Source organism: Stomoxys calcitrans, chromosome 5 (assembly GCF_963082655.1).
Source record: "Stomoxys calcitrans chromosome 5, idStoCalc2.1, whole genome shotgun sequence".
Lineage (NCBI taxonomy): Eukaryota > Metazoa > Arthropoda > Insecta > Diptera > Muscidae > Stomoxys > Stomoxys calcitrans.
Window position 1 is genome coordinate 153,285,421 of NC_081556.1, and position 20,947 is coordinate 153,306,367.

A 20,947-nucleotide genomic window follows, 5' to 3' on the forward strand; every position below is an offset into this window, starting at 1 on the left:
ACTAGCACCAGGAAAAATCGTTTTCTTACTTTTTGCTGCGACAAACAAATGTCCAACAAACAAATGACATTTCGACGACAAATTTAAGGAGAATTTAAATAAATATCCTACATTTAGTCCACATCCGGTAATACCCCACCATCGCTCCCTGCCACTCACAGAGACAAATTCCATTTCTTTTAGCCATTTTCCCAACACCAGTCACCAGTGACGACCATATCACATTTGGGCTACTAAGGAGTGATTGTGTGATACGGAATACATTTTGGTAATCAAATACCGAGAGACCTTTTATGGCCCTTGTGTCACGGCCGCAACATGAGGCCGAATAACTAAAACAACAACAATAATAAAAAAAATGTTAAGCACCTGTAACAGCAGACCGAAATGTAAATGACACTCAGGCATTTGCACCGACATTGAATGTTTGGAGCCTGTGCACACCAAACACCAAAAAGGACAAAAGCACCAACAACAAAGTCAGGAAAGGCAACAAAAACATTTGAATGGGAAATCAAGTAAATTGAATTTGAAGATATCCCGGATGTTTTGCTCATTTCAAGCGAACAAATGATGGGGACAGTGAAATCATCCAATCTTATCCGATGATACAAAATGGTCATGGATTAAGCAAAAAACGGATTGGTGTCAGTCTTGTTAAGGAGTCTTGAGGCAGGGAGTTTTGCTACCGAAGAGAAATGTAAAGATAAACCCCCAAAACCTTTGACTGGACTTTATCGATATCATCTTAAACTGTTTAAATTTCAAAATGTTTAGACATAAAGTTTCTCAATTGCCAAAACACAGCGTTTGGGGCAAAATGTTGGTTAAATTTTAGAAGGAGGTAGAACTTCCAAAGAAAATCAAATTTTGATAGAATTTTTACATAAGAAAACAAATTTTTTGCTAATTTTGCAATATTTTCTATGTAATCAAATTTCGAAGAAATTTTTTTATACCCACCACCGAAAGACATCGAAATATTTGTTTCCGACCCTATAAAATATACGATCTAGCCCTGTCCGTCCGTCTGTCGGTCCATCTGTCCATCCATTTGTCCTTCCGTCTGTCCGCTTGTCCGTTCGTCTGTCCGTCCGCCCATCTGTCTGCTGAAATCACACTTCAGTCTTTAAAAATTGAGATATTGAGCTGAAACTTTGCACAAAATTTTTTTTGTTCATAGGCAGGTTAAGTTCGAAGATGGGCTATATCGGACCGTATCTTGATATAGCTCCCATATAGACCGATTTAGGGTCTTAGGCCCATAAAAGCCACATTTATCATCCGATTTTGCTGAAATTTGGGACAATGACTTGAGATGGGGCACTTGATATCCGTCTTCAATTTGGACCAAAAAAGGCGCATTTATCATCCGATTTCGCTGAAATTTGTGACAGTCAGCTGAGTTAGGACCTTCAACTTTCTTCTTAAATTAGGCTCAAATCGGTCCAGATTTGCATACAGCTGCCATACAGATCGATCTCTCGATGTAGGGTCATGGACCCATAAAAAGCGTATTTATTATCCGATTTCGCCGAAATTTGGGATAGTGGGTTGTGTAAGACCCTTCGACATCACCTTTCAATTAGGCCCAGATCGGTCTAGATTTAGATATAGCTGCCATATAGACCGATCTCTCGATTTAAGATTTTGAGCCCATAAAAGGCGCATTTATTATCCGACTTCGCCGAAATTTGAGATACTGGGTGGTGTAAGGCCCTTCGACACCACCCTTCAATTAGGCCCAGATCGGTCCAGATTTAGATATAGCTACCATATAGACCGATCTGTCGATTTAAGGTTTTGGGCCCATAAAAGGCGAACTTATTGTCCGATGTCGTTGAAATTTGGGACAGTGAGTTAAGTAAGGTCCCTCGACATATTTCTGTACTATGGCCCAGATCGGTTCAGATTTGGATATAGCTGCCATATAGATCGATTTCTCGATTTGAGGTCTTTGATCCATAAAGGCGCATTTATTGTCCGATGTCGTCGAAATTTAGGAGAGTGAGTTCAATTAGGCCCTTCAACATTCTTCTTCAATTTGGCTTATATCGGTCCAGATTTGCATATAGCTGCCATATAGACCGATCTCTCGATATAAGATTTTGAGCCCATAAAAGGCGCATTTATTATCCGACTTCGCCGAAATTTGGGATAGTGGGTTGTCTAAGGCTCTTCAACAACTTTCTGCAATTTGGCCCAGATCGGTCCAGATTTGGATATAGCTGCCATATAGACCAATCTCTCAATTTAAGGTTTGGGGCCCATAAAAGGCGTATTTATTATCCGATTTTGCTGAAATTTGGGACAGTGCGTTAAGTTAGGCTCCGCGACGAGCTTCTGCATCGTGGCCCAGATCGGTTCAGATTTGGATATAGCTGCCAAATAGACAGTTCTCTTGATTTAAAGTTTTAGGCCCTTAAATGGGGCATTTATTGTCCGATGTCACCGAAATTTCGGACAGTGAGTTGTGTTAGGCCCATCGCCATTTTTTATATCGAATCACCCTATATGTAAAATTTTATCCAAACCTTAATAAAAACTCACAGGATAACGAAGTTGTTAAGAAGTCATCATCCTAGGACACATGTTAATGTTGATATTATTTGGCTCTCACGCTAATTGATACAAACCTCTCATTAGTGTTGTTAGTTTTCTTATACCCACCACCATAGGATGGGGATATACTAATCTAGCCATTCCGTTTGTAACACCTCGAAATATTCGTCTAAGACCCCATAAAGTATATATATTCTTGATCATCTTGACATTCTTAGTCGAACTAGCCATGTCCATTCGTCTGTCTGTCGAAATCACGATAGCGGTCGAACGCGTAAAGCTAGCTGCATGACATTTTTTACAGATTCTTACTATTGACGTAGGTCGTTGAGGATTGCAAATGGGTCATATCGGTTCAGATTTGGATATAGCCCCCATATAAACCGATCTCTCGATTTGACTTCTTGAGCCCTTAGAAGCCTAATTTTTCATCCGGTTTGGCTGAAATTAAGACCAAAGACTTGCGTTGTGGCTTCCAACATTCATGCCAAGTATAATCCGAATCGGTTTATAAACAGATATAGCCCCATAGAAACCAATTTCCCGTTTTGACTTCTTGAGCCCCTAGAAGCCTCAATTTTCAACCGATTTGGCTGAAGTTTGGAATAATGACTTGACTTATGATTTGCAACATCCATGCAAGTATGATTCGGTCAATAAACTGATATAGCCCCCATACAAATCAATTCCAGGATTTGACGCCTTCAGCCTTAGAAGCCAAAATTTTCACCTGATTCGGCTGAAATATGGCCAAAAAACGTATCTTATGACTTACAACATCAGTGCCAAGTTTTATACGAATCGGTCAATATGGTGATAGAGGCCCCCCTAAGAACCCATATCCCGATATGATTTCTTGAAACTAATATAATTCATATTCATGGTGATGGGTAAACAAGATTCGGCCCGGCCGAACTTAGCACATTTTAACTTGTTTTTATACCCACCACCGTATAATAGGGGGTATATTGATTTAGTCATTTCATTTGCAACACATCGAAATATCAACTTCCGACCCTTCAAAGTATATATATTTCGGATCGTCATAAAATTCTAAGACGATTTAACAATGTCCGTGTGTCTGACTGTCCATCTGTCCGTCCGTTTGTTGTAATCACTCTAGAGCCTTCAAAAATTTAGATACTGAGATGGTATTTGGCACATACGTCTTTTTAATGCACGCTAGTTAAGTTCTTGAAAGGGCCAAATCGGACCATATTTGGCTATAGCTGCTATATAGACCGTTTTTCCGATAAAGGGTCTAATGCCCATAAAAAAAATGTTTCATCCGATTTTGCTGAAATTTGAAACAGTGATCAGCTTAAGGCAACTGACACAAATAATGTTCACATCGGGCTACATATAGATATAGCTACCATATTGACCGATCTACCGATAAAGGGTCTGAAGACCATAAAAGTTTTATTTTTTACACAATTTCGCTGAAATTGGATTATAATTAATTAATTTGCAACAGTGGATTATTTTAAGCCTCCCGACATCTGTCCTAAATAAGGATTAGATCGGTCCATATTTAGATATAGCTGTCATATAGACCGATCTGACGATAAGGGGTCTGAAGCCAATAAATGCTTTATTTATTACCCGATTTCGCTTAAATTTGACACAGTGAGTAGGTTAAGACCTCCGAACATACGACCTAAATATGGTTCAGATAGGACTATATTTAGATATAGCTGCCATATAGACGGATTTGCCGATAAGGGAACTGAAGCCCATAAAAGCTTTATTTATTACCCGATTACGCTGAAATTTGGCACAGTGAATTTTTTCTGGGCCTTACAATATCCGACCTTAATATGGTTCAGATCGGTTTATAATTGGATATATCTGCCAAAAAGACCAATATTTTGTTCTACAAAAATTAATAGTGACATATGTATTACACCACTCAATGACCGTGATATACCTGCCATATACACCGATCATGGGTCTTGACTTCTTGAGCCTCTATAGGGCGCAATTCTAATCCGATTTGATAGAAATTTTGCACGTGGTGAAATTTTGTTGCGTAGAGGGCGCAATTTTCATCCGATTTGGCTGAAATTTTATATGAGGTGTCTTGTTATGACTTTCAATAACTGTGCTAAGTATGGCGTAAATCGGTATAGAACCTGATTTAACAGCCATATAAACCGATCTGGGATCTTGACTTTTGAGCCTCTTGAGAGCACAATTTTTATCCGATTTAGCTGAAATTTTGTACAACGGCTTCTCTCATGACCTTCAACATACGTGTCTAATATGGTCTGAATCGATCAATAGCTTGATATAGCTCCCATATAAACCTATCTCCCGATTTTGCTTCTTGAGCCCCTACAAGGCGCAATGTCGAAAAATGCGATCCATGGTGGATGGTATAAAAGATTCGGCCCGGCCGAACTTAGCACGCTCTTACTTGTTTGTTTTAAAAACCTAACATAAAATGGGAATCAGCCTACCGACCTACCAAGAGAATAAAATCTACCAAAAACGGCAAGGCTGAATGATGAAACTCAAAATCCAAGGAAATATCTCAAGCAAATTTCTTTTTAATATGTTTTTTTCATCTTACTTTACTTGTTCTCTTGCTTCTTTGATACTTTCGATTGATGATTTCTAGCAGGCAATTAAAAAAAATCCTAGTTTTAATGCTCTAATTTTATAATAAATTTATAGCCCTTATTTAAAATGCAGTATTTGTTTGACAACATTTGCGAATTATAAAATTGGTAGACTAAATGTGGATGGAAATTATATTTGTACAACAAATTACAAACACTGTTAAACATGTTTTCGTACCCTACACCATAGGATGGGGGTATACTAATTTCGTTATTCTGTTTGTAACTCCTCGAAATATTCATCTAAGACCCCATAAATTGTATATATTCTTGATCGTCGTGACATTTTGAGTCGATCTAGCCATGTCCGTCTGTCTGTCCGTCCGTCTGACTTTTGAAAGCACGCTAACTCACCAAGGAGTAAAACTAGGCGCTTAAATTTTGCACAAATTCTTCCTATTGGACCAAATCGATCCATGTTTTCATATAGCTGTCATGTATACCGATTTTGGGTCTTGACTTCTTGAGCTTCTAGAAGACTCAATTCATCTTAGTTTTGATAACATTTCCAACTATTGTGCTAAGTATGGTTCAAATCGGTTCACATGCTGATATAGCTGCCATATAAACCGGTCTCCCGATTAGATTTCTTGGGCTTCTAGAGGGCGCAATTCTTGTCCAATTTGGTTGAAATTTTGCACATGTCCTTTTGGCACGACTTCCAACAACTTGTTCTAAATATGATCTAAATCGCTTGATTACCTAATGTAGCTGCTATGTAAACCGATTTTTTGAGCCTCTGTAGGTCGCAATTATTACTCGATTTGCTTGAAATTTTGGAGATGGTTTTTATACCCTACACCACTTCTGTGGTACAGGGTATTATAACTTTGTGAATTAGTTTGTAACACTCAAAAGAAAGAGAGATAGACCCTTTGATAAGTATACCAATCGACTCAAAATCACTTTCTGATTCGATTTAGCTGTGTCCGTCTGTCTGTCTGTCTGCATGTCTGTCTATCCGTCTGTCCGTCTGTCTGTCCATGTTAATTTGTGTACAAACTGCAGGTCGCAATTTTCATCCGATTGTCTTCAAATTTAGTATGGTTATATTTTTCGGCTTAGAGACAAAGCCTATTGAAATTGGAAAAAATCGGTTAAGATTTGGATATAGCTCCCATATATATGTTCGTCCGATTTGCAGTAATTCTGCAATAAAATGGTCATTTGTTAACCGATTGTCTTGAAATTCGGTAGGAAAGATTTTCTTAATGGCTCCCGACATTACCGTTGAATTTCATAGAAATCGGTTCAGATTTGGATATAGCTCCCATATATATGTTCATCCGATTTGCAGTAATAATGCAATAAAATGGTCATTTGTTACCCGAATCTCTCGAAATTTGGCAGAAAGGATTTTTCTAAGGACCCTCGATATGACTACTGAAATCGGTTCAGTATTAGTTATAGCTCCCATATATATATTCGGCAGATTTTGGGTAATTTGCAATAATGTTGTAATTTTTCCATTGTAGTTTTTACAGTTTGAACATATTTTTGCTCCCCGAAGTCCATCAACAATGGTTCAGAATTGGATATAGCTACCACATTGTACTTATAGCTTAGGTATAGGGTATTATGCAATCGGCACCGCCCGACTTTGGCCCTTCCTTATCGGTTTTCTATGACATCTAACAGCCACGATAAGTACGGTCCAAATTGCAAATTTTGCCCATGAACATTCCACTAAGGAACAGGGTCAAACTTCTCACATATCAATGAGTGCAGACCGATTCTAATTTAAGCTCAATGATAGGGGGCCTCCTTTTAATAGCCGAGTCCGAACGGCGTGTCACAGTGCAACACCTCTTCGGAGAGAAGTTTTACATGGCATAGTTCCTCACAAGTGTTGCCAGCATTAGGAGGGGAAAACCACCGCTAAAAATTGTTTCTGATGATCTCGCCAGGATTCGAACCCAGGCGTTCAGCGTCATAGGCGGACATGCTAACCTCTGCGCTACAGTGGCCTCCTGATATGTACGGTCCATATCGGTCAATAACATGATTTAGTTCATATATATTTGAAAAAGTCATTCAAAGAACCCGACAAATGTGATCCATGGTGGAGGGTTAACAAGATTCGGCTCGGCGGAACTTAGCACACTTTTACTTGTTTTATTTTTTTCTTTTGCCGTTGTTTAGTTTCATTTATTTTTTATTGGTTGTGCAAATATTTGTTTACAAAATGCAAAATTCAAAACCATGGTATTTAAATGCTATTTAATTGGAAAACAGAATTCTAAAACCATACCTGTGAAAGGCCATTCACAATAAATAATCTGAATTGAGTGTTACTAATTGGAAGTTGTTTTTGCATAAATAAGATGGATTTAAAAAAAAAAAAAAACATGTTTAATGAATGCAATGCATCTCCAAGGAAAATTTCGATTTGAATTAATTGTCATAAAAAACGACCCCAGAGATGAATATTCACAACCAAACAAAAGGGTATCACATTATGAAATTCTGTTATAAAATGTTGGAAAAAAGCATAAAAGTTTATATTGGGACTGTATCTATTTATGGACCGATCTAAGTCTTATTAAGTGTGACTGTTGGTGGTTGTTAATGTACACCATATATTGGGTTGCCCAAAAAGTAATTGCGGATTTTTCATATAGTCGGCGTTGACAAAATTTTTCACAGCTTGTGACTCTGTAATTGCATTCTTTCTTCTGTCTGTTATCAGCTGTTACTTTTAGCTTGCTTTAGAAAAAAAGTATATTTGATTAAAGTTCATTCTAAGCTTTATTAAAAATGCATTTACTTTCTTTTAAAAAATCCACAATTACTTTTTGGGCAACCCAATACAGTTTTTGTTTTACCCATCACCATAGAAAGGGGGCATACTAATCTAGTCATTCCATTTGTAACATCTCGAAATATTCGTCTATGAACCCATAAAGTATAAAAATTCTTGATCGTCTCGACGTTCTGAGTCGAGCTAGCCATGTCCGTCCGTTCCTCTGACGAAATCACGATAGAGGTCGAACGCGTAAAGCTAGCCGCTTGAAATTTTGCACAGATACTTAATACTGATGTAGGTCATTGGGGATTGCAAATGGGCCATATCTGATCAGATTTAGATATAGCTCCCATATAAACCAATCTCCTGATTTGACTTATTGAGCCCTTACCAGCCTAAATTTTTTTCCGATTTGGCTGAAATTTTGCATGTAGTGTTCTGTTATGACTTTCAACAACTGTATCAAGTAGGGTCCAAATCAGTCTATAACCTAATATAGCTCCCATATAAACCAATGATTTGACATCCTGAGCCCTTGTAAGCCGCAAATTTTGTATATATAATTTTTTGATGTCGGGAGGGGGGCGGACCCTCCCCCTTACCACAAAAGTACTACCCAAAAATAAAAGTGGACCAATCGGGACAATATGGGATTCAAATGAAAGGTATTCAAGAGTAGAGTACGAATTTTATAATAAAATTTGGGTCCAATTTAAAGGGGGGTGGGCGGGGGAGGGCGCCCCACCCCTGGGCGCCCCACCCCTGAAACCCCTTAAAATAGGTTTATTTTACGATCATGACAATATGGGACTCAAATAAAAGATATTCGGGAGTAGATTACAAGTATGGTCAGGAAGTAGAAATAGGCGCAATAATTTTTTCATAACGAAAGGGGGCGAACCCTCCCCGTTACCCCAAAAACGCCACTCAAAATCAAAAGAGGACCTATAAGGACAATAAGGGTATCAAATGAAAAGTTTGCGGGATTAAATAACGAATCTGGAATACAAATTCATGTCAAAGTATGGGGGGTCACCCCACTCCCACAAAAATGCCCTAAACGGACACATTAGCCAAACACGGTTCTATGGAACTTGGTTTGTTTGTTCCGTATAAACTGAAAAACGGCAGAACCGATTTTCTCGAAATGTTCGCATATTGTTTAGGGTGGTCTGGAAGGAAACATAGGCTATATAATTTGTCGATATCGGAAGGGGGACGGACCCTCCCACTGATACCAAAAACACAACCCAAAATCAAAAATGGACCGATCGAGACAACATAGGTATCAAATGAAAGGTATTGGAGAGTAGTGTACGAATTTCATAAAAAAAATGGTTCTAAGGTATTGGAGAATAGAATATGAATATGGCATTAAAATTTGAGTCTAAGTACCCATCGGGCCGCCCGAACTCCAAAACTACGCGAAACAGACATATTGGACGTTCGTTTCAATATGGGGCTCAAATGAAAGGTACTTGGGAGTAGATTTCGAATCTGGCAAAGAAAATTAAATCGAAGTAAAGGGGGTCACGCCACCCCTCAAAAACGCCATTAGACCCATTTTGACTTTATGATACTTGGCTGAACCGATTTTCTTAAAATTTTCATAGACTGTTTACGTTTGTCTGAAAGGAAACATAGGCTTTATAATTTTTAGATATCGGGTGGAGGCGGAGCCAACCATGAACCCAAAAACGCCACTAATATCCGAAAGTGGTCCGATGGGCACAACAAGGGTATCAAATGAAGGGTATTGGAGACCAGAAAACGAACATGGTATTAAAATTTGGGTCCAAGTACCCAGCGGGCCGTTCAACTCTAAAACCGAAGTACGTTTGTGTGAAGGGAAACATAGGCTATATAATTTTTAGATATCGGGTGGAGGCGGACCCTCCCCCTTTCCCCAAAAATGCCACCCACATTCGAAAGTGGTCCGATGAGCACAATAAGGAAAGGTATTGGAGACCAGAAAACGAATTTGGTATTAAATTTGGGACCAAGTATACAGTCCCCAACCCCAAAACTCCTCTAAACAGATATATTTGAAGATCATGTCAATATGGAACTCAAATAAAAAGTATTAGGCAGTAGATTACTAATATGGCATAAAAGATTAGGTTCAAGTAATGGGTGGTCGCCCATCCCCAAATACGCCCAAATGGGCATATAAGCCGACCATGGCCATATGGCACTTAAATTAAAGGTATTTGGGAGTAGATTACGAATGTGACATTAAAATTTTCGTTCAGGTCTAGGTGGCGCTTTTCCTCCCAAAGATACGTCAAATGGGAATTTTGACCCATTATGACAATATGGGACTCAAATGGAAGGTATTTGAAAATAGAAAACAATTTGACATCCAATTATGGAACCAAGTGTGTGTAACTGAACTTCATTTCCGTTGGGAATAAAGAACGAATTTGATATCTATTTTCAGTGCAAAGGGCCGGTGGGCGCCCCGGCCCCAAAACACCCACCAAACCGTTCATATTTACCGGCCATGGCAATATGGGGCTCAAATTAAAGGGATGTGGAAGTCCAGCACGAATTTTATATCCATATTTGAGACGAAACATCCCTCCATTAAAAAGCACTTCTCATTACCCTAATTTATAAAAACACCAGGAACCGAACAGGGGCAAACTTCTCACACATCAATAAGTGCTTTCCGATTCAAGTTTAAACTCAATGATAGGGGAACTTTTTTTATGGCCGAATCCAAACGGCGTCCCGCAGTGCGATATTTCTTTGGGGAAAATGTTTTAAATGACCATACATGACATTGTTTCTCGCAAATGTTGCCAACCACTGCTTTGTCCAATGTTCTCGACAGGATTCGAACTCGTTTAGCGTCATAGGCTACAATGGCATGAATTCGATATCCCCATTCAGGACGAAGTGTCCTCACCCTAAACAGATATTGGGGAGTTAAAGAAGGCTCAGCGGAGCGGGCCCGGTTCAGCTAGACTCGCATATAAACTGATCTCCCGATTTCAATTCTTGAGCCCCTGAAAGCCCCAAATTTTGTACGATTTGGCTAAAATTTTGCATTATGTTCTATTACGGCTGAAATTTTGCATGTAGTGTTGTGTTATCACTTTTAAGAACCTAAATAAAGCCCAAATCGGCCTATAACCTGGTATAGCTCCCATATAAAACTATCTGGCGATTTGACTCCTTGAGTCGGATTTTTTTTCCGATTTGCCTTTAGTTTTGCAGTTTGTTATGTAGAATAAAATTATGCCCTTCAACAAATTTAGTTTTTATACATTTTTAGCAGAATCCATAATAATGGGTTTCCAAGATTCGGCCCGGCCGAACTTAGCACGCTTTCACTTGTTTAAGTATAAAGCATTTCCCAAACAAACTTTCCCATTTAAATTTGTTTCTCTTACAACGAAATAAGCATAATAAGGCGTGACATTGAGTAAATTGTCCTTCGTATGTCTAAAATTCTTCCCATTTCCTTTTAGAGTTTACACAAATATTTCGAATATGCTGGCAAATAACTTCAAATCTTTTAATAATTGTATTACAAATTTGATAATATGCCTCGAAAATTGGTAGATAATCAAAAAATCTTATTAAAACATTAAAAAAAAGCCCACTGTGCCCTGAGGTGCCCCCCCATATTCCACTCACCTTTAATCACAGTCAGGAAAATTAACAAAACTAATCCACAGCGAGGAAAATAATGTCTCCGCGTCTTATGGTGATGATAAGTGGTAGTAAATGAAGACGCTGGGGGCAGATGAGAACTCTGGCAGACAGGCATTAGAGGCTGGTGGCTGTGATGGTCTACAACATCCAACTCCTGCTGCTGCTGCAGCTCCTGTGACTCGTACTGGCGACGGTGGTCCATATTGCAGGGGTGGATGATGTTGAAAGTTTTTGTTTTTGGGGGAGTTATTCAAAAGAGACTTTTTGTTGGTTTTGTCTAAAGAAGGGGCAGGGTGATTTCTATCGTTTTCTTGTTGTTGATTTTTCTAAAGGAAACACTAAACACTTTTCGCGCTAAATGCCGTTAACAAATTAGAATTCAAGACATTACTTGGCTTATTTAGATTTTTTGTTTGGTGTGGGGGAGGCGATGACTCTTTCGGGTATTTCTTGATTTTCACCAAATATATATTCACTGCACATACACTGAGGTGACACTGTTGCCAAAGCCAAAGGAGGGGTTTGAGTTGATAGGCGAGAAGAAAAATGGGGTGCTTTTTTTGGCTTCTCGCCTTTTTTCACAATTCAATTAAATGGATTTTTGTTTGATATTTTTTTCTACGCTGCCGTTTTATTTAATAATTCAATTTCACTGGGCTTCATCTGAGGTGAACAGCTCCGATGACTATGTCCAAATGTTGTTTAATAAGCCCAATGGCCCGTTGGACAAGGTGGAAAACGATGTTTTGGGGGCCAGCGAACAAGGATGCTAAGAAAGTGCTAACTAACGGTGTTTTTTTTTTTTGTGTTCCTCTCTCTCTCGTTGGCCTTTTTGTTTTTGCCAAATTAGTACCGGCTACAATGGTTTCTAATGTTCCATTTCATTTTGGGTTTTCACTGCTTTGTTACATTCTGTCGATGTTTTTTTTTTTTTTTTGCTTGTTTTTAGCTCCTCACAACCGGTAATGTCCTTTGTGCTGAGCTGTTGTGTAAAGACTCTCAGGGGTGTAATTCAACCGACACGCTCCCCATACACACTCGCACACACTGACACTTACACTCTCTCTCACAGACAGTACATGCACGCTTTCATAGGTTTTTTGTTTTTTCTTTGAACTTACAATTCACTCCAGCGCACACACACACACACACACACACTAAAAGCGAAAGCCTAAAAGCATGCTTTAGGATTTGTTTTTAAACTTTTCTGTTTTTGTTTTTGTTGTGGTGTGGGTTGTGATTTTTTAAATTTGTTAAAACCGACCCTAAAACGTAGGGAGAGGTCTTTATTTGTTACTGCTGGTATTTCTGGTCTTGTAGCTGGTGTTGCTTTTGCTGTTGCTCTGACGACCTTGCCGGCGTGTCCTTCTTGCTGTTGTTGGCCAAGGCTCTCAATGACATTGTTGAATTTTTTATAAATTAAATTTCCGCATTGCTGAAATCGACAGAAGTGAGAAAAACAAAGAAGAGAGATGAAAATACAAATCAGAAAACAAATGTTGCTAAGGTTTTTTGGGCTTTTGTCTCCGTTTGCATAAATAACAATGGTAGGCACAAAATGAACATAAACTTCCAAAGTAGGCTAAAAATTGCCTTTCCTCCCCCCCACTAAAATACTTCTATCTACAATTTTTTCTATTTCTTTCAAAGAAATATTGTTTTCTCTTTGTTTTTTCTTAGATAAATAAATGTTTTTGCATTCACTTGAGTGATGTTAGATTTTCCTGGAATATTTGCTGTAGTATTGACATTTTATTTTTGGCTTGGTAGCAGCAACAAAGGAAGTGTAAGGACAAAAAATTCGAGCAAGTGTATGTGGGCAATAAATATTATGTTTGAATTGAGGTCTACACTTGAGTGCTATGCAAATTTTGTAAAAATCACCTGTCTTATTAATTTGAAAGACAAACAAACATCAATGAAGGTCAAAGGAAATGTTAATTTGTTTTGTAAGAAATACCAATTACAACGAATTTATATATAATCAAGTAAAAGCGTGCTAAGTTCGGCCGGGCCGAATCCTATATACCCTCCACCATGGATCGCATTTGTCGAGTTCTTTTCTCGGCATCTCTTCTTAGGCGAAAAAGGATATAAGAAAAGATTTGCTCTGCTATTAGATCGATATCAAGATATGGTCTGGCTTATACCACAATTATATTATATGTTGGAGACCTGTGTAAAATGTCAGCCAATTCGAATGAGAATTGCGTTCTTTGGGGGCTCGAGAAATAAAATAGAGAGATGGATTTATATGGGAGCTGCATGAGGATATAGACAGATTCAGACCATAATAAACACGTATGTTGATGGTCATAAGAGGATCCGTCGTGCAAAATTTAAAAAATACGTCATGCAAAATTTCAGCCAGATCGGATAGGAATTGCGCCCTCTAGAAGTTCAAGAAGTCAAGTCCCCAGTTCTGTTTATATGACAGCTATATCAGGTTATGGACCTAGTTGAACCATACTCAGCACAGTTGTTGGAAGCCATAATAGAATACATCATGCGAAATTTCAGCCAAATCGGATAGCAATTGCGCTCTCTAGACGCTTAAGAAGTCAAAACCCCAGATCGGTTTATATGGCAGCTATATCAGGTAATGGACCGATTTACACCGTACTTGGAGCAGTTGTTGGAAGTCATAACAGAAGACATCATGCAAAATTTCAGCCAAATCGGATAGGAATTGCACCCTCTAATGAGTCAAGAAGTCAAGACCCCAGATCGGTTTATATGACAGCTATATCAGGTTATGGACCGATTTAAACCATACTTAGCACAGTTGTTGGAAGCCGTAGTAGAACTCATCATGTTAAATTACAGCCAAATCGGACAGAAATTGTGCCCTCTAGCGGCTCAAGAAGTCAAGACCCAAGATCGGTTTATATGGCAGCTATATCAAAACATGGACCGATTTGGCCCATTTACTATCCCAACCGTTCTACACTAATAAGAAGAATTTGTACAAAATTTCAAGCTGCTAGCTTTACTCCTTCGAAAGTTAGCGTGCTTTCGACAGACAGACGGTCGGACGGACAGACGGGCAGCCCCAATCCAGTCCCTGTCTCCTGAAAAACTACTCAGTCTGCCTACGGCATCCATAGTGCCCAGAAGGGAGCCATGGCCGTATTCTGGTTACCCGTACGACTCAGGGCGGTGGCTCTCTACCCATCTCCTTGTTGTTAAATGCCCTCTCAAAATTTGAGAAGGCCACCACTATCGTACTCCTTCAGATGGAGAGACGTCTCAACTTCTCGCATTACAGCGTGGAGGGCCATCTTCTTCGACTTGCCCTTGAGTAATAGCAGAAATTCTCCGACGTCAGACCCTCTATCACCTTCTAGTCTTTTTATACCCACCACTAAAGGATGGGAGTATATTTTTTTTGTCATTCCGTTTGCAACATATCGAACTATCCATTTCCGACCCTATAACGTATATATATTCTTGATCAGCGTAAAAATCTAAGACGATATGGCCATGTCCGTCCGCCTATCCGTCCGTCTGTCTGTTGAAATCACACTACAGTCTTTTAAAATAGAGATATTGAGCTGAAACTTTGCACACATTCTTTTGTTGTTCATAAGCAGGTTAAGTTCGAAGATGGGCTATATCGGATTATATCTTGATATAGCCCCCATATAGACCGATCCGCCGATTTAGGGTCTTGGGCCATAGAAGCTACATGTATTATCCGATTTCGCTGAAATTTGGGACAGTAAGTTGTGTTTGGCCAGTCGACATCCTCCTTCAATTTGGCTCATATCGGTTCAGATTTGGATATAGCTGCCATATAAACCGATCTCTTGATTTACGGTCTTGGGCCAGTAAAAGGCGAATTTATTATCCGATTTCGCTGAAACTTGGAAAAGTGAGTTGTGTTAGGCCCTTCGACATCTTTCTTCAATTTGGCTCAGATCGGTCCAGATTTGGATATAGCTGCCATATAGACCGATCGTCCGATTTAGGGTATTAGACCCATGAAAGCCACATTTATTATCCGATTTTGCTGAAATTTGGGGCAGGGAGTTGCATTAGGCCATTCCATATCTTTCTTCAATTTGGCTCAGATTAGTCCAGATTCGGTTATAGCTGCCATATAGACCAATCCTCCGATTTAGGGTCTTAGGCCCATAAAAGCCACATTTATTATCCGATTTTGCTGAAATTTGGGGCAGAGAGTTGCATTAGGCCCTTCGACATCTTTTTATACCCTCCACCATAAGATGGGGGGTATACTAATTTCGTCATTCTGTTTGTAACTACTCGAAATATTCGTCTGAGACCCCATAAAGTATATATATTCTTGATCGTCGTGAAATTTTATGTCGATCTAGCCATGTCCGTCCGTCTGTCCGTCCGTCCGTCCGTCCGTCCGTCCGTCCGTCCGTCTGTCTGTCGAAAGCACGCTAACTTCCGAAGGAGTAAAGCTAGCCGCTTGAAATTTTGCACAAATACTTCTTATTAGTGTAGGTCGGTTGGTATTGTAAATGGGCCATATCGGTCCATGTTTTGATATAGCTGCCATATAAACCGATCTTGGGTCTTGACTTCTTGAGCCTCTAGAGTGCGCAATTCTTATCCGATTGGAATGAAATTTTGCACGACGTGTTTTGTTATGAAATCCAAAAACTGTGTCAAGTATAGTTCAAATCGGTTTATAACCTGATATAGCTGCCATATAAACCGATCTTGGGTCTTGACTTCTTGAGCCTCTAGCGTGCGCAATTCTTATCCGATCAGAATGAAATTTTGCACGACGTGTTTTGTTATGATATCCAACAACTGTGCCAAGTATGGTTGAAATTGGTCCATAACCTGATATAGCTGCCATATAAATCGATCTTGGGTCTTGACTTCTTGAGCCTCTAGAGTGCGCAATTCTTATCCGATTGAAATGAAATTTTGCACGACGTGTTTTGTTATGATATCCAACAACTGTGCCAAGTATGGTTCAAATCGGTCCATAACCTGATATAGCTGCCATATAAACCGATCTTGGGTCTTGACTTCTTGAGCCTCTAGAGGGCACAATTCTTATCCGATCAGAATGAAATTTTGCACGACGTGTTTTGTTATGATATCCAACAACTGTGCCAAATATGGTTCAAATCGGTCCATAATCTGATATAGCTGCCATATAAATCGATCTTGGGTCTTGTTTTTTTTAATTTGGCTCAGATCGGTCCAGATTTGGTTATAGCTGCCATATAGACCGATCTTTCGGTTTTAAGTTTTGGGGCCATAAAAGGCGCATTTATTGTCCGATTTGATACAGTGCTTTGTGTTAGGCTCTTCGACATTTTACAGCAACTTGGACCAAATCGGTCCAGATTTGGATATATCTACAATGTAGACCGATATCTCGAATAAAAGTTTTGGCCGCATAGAAGGCGCAATTATAATGCGATTTCACTGAAATTTGACACAGTGACTTATGTTTGACTTTTCGACATCCGTGTCGTATATGGTTCAGATCGGTTTATTTTAAGATATAGCTACTGTACTTATAAGTATTTGGTCCAAATCTTGTTTTAATATAATATTGGGTTGCCTAAAAAGTAATTGCGGATTTTTTAAAAGAAAGTAAATGCATTTTTAATAAAACTTAGAATGAACTTTAATGCCATCTTCCTGACAAATTTAGTATTCCACGCTCATAGAACTTCTGGCCTTTATCTGCAAAAAACTGAACCAAGTGCGATTTTATAGCCTCATCATTGCCGAAAGTTTTACCATTTAAGGAGTTCTGCAAAGATCGAAATAAATGGCAGTATGATGGTGCAAGGTCAGGGCTATATGGTGGATGCATCAAAAGTTCCCAGCCAAGCTCACTCAGTTTTTGGAGAGTGACCAAAGGTGTGTGCGGTCTAGCGTTGTCCTGGTGGAATATGACACCTTTACGATTGACCAATTCTGGTCGCTTCTCCTTGATGGCTGTATTCAATTTGTCCAATTGTTGACAGTAAACATCCGAATTAATCGTTTGGTTCCTTGGAAGCAGCTCAAAATATACCCCACCCTTCCAATCCCACCAAACAGACAGCATAACCTTCCTTTGGTGGATATCAGCCTTTGAAGTGGTTTGAGCTGGTTCACCATGCTTGGACCATGATCGTTTTCGACTAACGTAACGTTGTAAACAATCCATTTTTCATCTCCAGTTATGATTCGTTTTAAAAACGGATCGAATTCATTGCGTTTAAGGTGCATATCACAAGCGTTGATTCGGTTTGTTAAATGAATTTCTTTCAATACATGTGGTACCCATATTAAAATTGACGCCAAACAAACAAATGTAAACAAAATTTCGCTCACTTTTTTTCTAAGGCAAGCTAAAAGTAACAGCTGATAACTGACAGAAGAAAGAATGCAATTACAGAGTCACAAGCCGTTGAAAAAATTTGTCAACGCCGACTATATTACTACTATATTACCGACAATTACTTTTTGGGCAACCCAATAACTTTTTTGTTGTAAAATTTTTCCTATCCAGATTCGGAGTTGAGATAATTTTCATTAATAGATTAGTTTGGGTTAATTCTAAGGTTCGGCTCGACCCAACATAGCACGTTTTTATTTTTTTTTTTTTTTTTGTATTCATGTACATATTCAGTTCAACACATTCCGCCTCATAATCATAAAGGTTCTCCTAAGCACCACAGTTGCCTCCTGTATTATCCTGTGAGCTTTCTGCAATTGGACTTCATTACTTTTGGTTTGATTTACAGATTGTAAGAGAAAAGAAACCCAAAATGATAACAAAACCAGTAAAAGCCTGCTAAATTCGGCCGGGCCGAATCTTGGGAACCCACCACCATGGATTCTGCAAAAATTTATACAACATTAATTTAGTTGAAGGGCATGATTTTTTTCTACATATCAAACTTTTGTCAAACCAGCAAAAATTAAAGTTTCTAGGAACCGAACAAGGATGATCGAGAGATCATCGAGAGGAGCTATATCAGGTTATAGACCGATTTTGGCCGTACTTGACACAGTTGGTGGATGATATAACAGAACACTACATGCGAAATTTCAGCCAAATCGGATGAAATTTGCGGTTTGTAAAGGCTGAAGAAGTCAAATCGGGCGATTGATTTATACGAGAGCTACTTTAGGTTATAGACAGATTTGGACCGTACTTGACACAGTTATCGCAAGTCATAACTAAACACTACTTGCAAAAATTTCAGCCAAATCGGACAAAAATTGCGGCTTCCAGGAGCTCAAGAAGTCAAATCGGGAGATGGGTTTATATGGGAGCTATATCTAAATCTGATCAGATATGGCCCATTTGCCATCCCCAACGACCTACATTGATATGAAGTATCTGTGCAAAATCTCAAGCGACTAGCTTTACGCGTTCGACCTCTATTGTGATTTCGACAGACGGACGGTCGCACATGACTAGATTGATTCAGAACAACGAGACGATAAAGAATTTGTATACTTTATGGGGTCTTAGACGAATATTTCAAGCTGTTACAAACGAAATGACTAGATTAGTATAGCCATATCCTATGATGGTGGGTATAAAAAGGGATGTGTTTCGTTTGAAGTTAAAGTGGTTTATTTGTAGCGTTTAATGGATTTCATATCGCTTCAGTCTCCGATAAAGGAGTAATGTTTTTTTAAAAAAGAGCAGAAGCGAGAAGGTATTGTAGCTTCAATTCATTAATAATTCTAATTTCACTCAACTTGGGAACACTTTGCCAATTTGAGCAATGTATGCACAAAAGATAAAGTTTCCGTATTATTAAATTTGAGATAAAGACAGGAAAAGCAATTTATTGTATAAAATTCATTGAAAATTTCATGAAATTTTCTTAAACCTATGAAACTCTTGGATGTTATACGCAGTTTAACACCCCCATTTTGCACAAATAACTATTCTAGCGGAGAAGAGTGTACCAACTACTGGGTTGCCCAAAAAGTAATTGCGGATTTTTCATATATAGTCGGCGTTGACAAATTTTTTCACAGCTTGTGACTCTGTAATTGCATTCTTTCTTCTGTCAGTTATCAGCTGTTACTTTTAGCTTGCTTTTGAAAAAAAGTATAAAAAAAGTATATTTGATTAAAGTTCATTCTAAGTTTTATTAAAACTACATTTACTTTCTTTTAAAAAATCCGCAATTACTTTTTGGGCAACCCAATATATGTAATTGTTTAACTTTTATTTGCTATTATTAACTCATCTATCTCTATCACCATCTATCGTCTTAAATTTTTTTCCTTTGAAGAACCAAAAATGTTTTCTAAACTTTAAAATTCTCGAGCCGAAGAAAAGCAACAAACAAACAAAACAACTTAAAAACTATAAAGTTTCATGCCTCAAATTATCTATGGCATAAACATTTTTTACGAGTCCCAAATATCATAAAAATACCCCTCATTTTCACCTTTAAAGTTTTCTCATTAACAGGCTAAAGAAAAACAAAACAAAAAAAACCGGGACCCCAAAATGAATCATCGACCACCACTGTTTGTTGGCCACTCTTTTTAGCTTGGGCATCCTCGAAAGCATTCTGTGCTCATTTTCTTAAAAACTTAATTTAAGGCCAGTTTATGGCTCTTAAACATTTCATTAGTAATCGCTAAAGAAGAGCAAACTTGTCGTAATCTAGAACTTGCTCTTTGCGTCTCAGCATCAGTTTCAACATCTTCTTTCTAGTCTGAGACCAAGTGAAAGCGTTTAAAATTTCCAAGTTCTGATGGTGCTGCTGCTTCTTCCTCATAGTCTTTTATGTTGGGTCATAATTCAATTGTTTTATTTAAAATCCACCAAATGCTATGCCCTAGTTTATGGTCCATTCCCAAGCCCTAAACTATGCTACTGTTTTTGTTTTGTTTTTCGTCGTTGCTGTTATGCGTTTAGTGTTGTTGATTACGTCTTTTACTTTTGAAAGTAGGCTGCTGCTGCTGCCGCTGCTGTCACTACTACTGAAACAACCGACCATAAACTTTTCCATTGGCTTTGCTTCTTCTTCATGTTGTTGTTATCATTTTTCGTTTGTTTGTAGCAGGCAGCATCATTATTTTACGTGCTTTCTTCAGACATTAGTGGTGGGGCATTTAAACATAGAAACTGTGGTTGACTAAGAAAAAAAGTCCTCATTTACTTATTTATTCTTCTATGCAAAACAATTTATCAGAGTTAAAGAAATATAATACTTGGGTCACATGGGTTTGCTACATCTAGCATTTTTGTCATTATGAATGACCTTGTAGTCGATATTTGAGACCCATATGGCTCAAGTCTCAATTTCTCTGTCATTAAAAAAAAAACTACTACAAATGATTGTTCCTACACTGATAAGCCCAAAAATACTATAAAAATTTTTAG

The 20,947-nt window shown here is 38.5% G+C and overlaps 1 protein-coding gene across 2 annotated transcripts in view; it reads right to left on the bottom strand.

Moving 5' to 3' along the window:
- Window positions 1-12,394, bottom strand: part of LOC106081170 (uncharacterized) — a 522,321-nt gene extending 509,927 nt beyond the window's left edge. Inside the window, exons 1-2 of one of the 2 annotated variants that reach the window (XM_059368620.1) lie at window positions 11,987-12,394; window positions 11,578-11,921 (exon numbers count right to left, since the gene is read on the bottom strand). In XM_059368620.1, the coding sequence (XP_059224603.1) occupies window positions 11,578-11,797 (220 nt within the window). In that variant the 5' untranslated portion in view covers window positions 11,798-11,921; window positions 11,987-12,394. Of the gene's footprint in view, window positions 1-11,577 lie in introns of both variants that reach the window. The other variant, XM_059368619.1, reaches the window with a different exon arrangement.
- Between the last annotated feature and the right edge of the window lie 8,553 nt (window positions 12,395-20,947).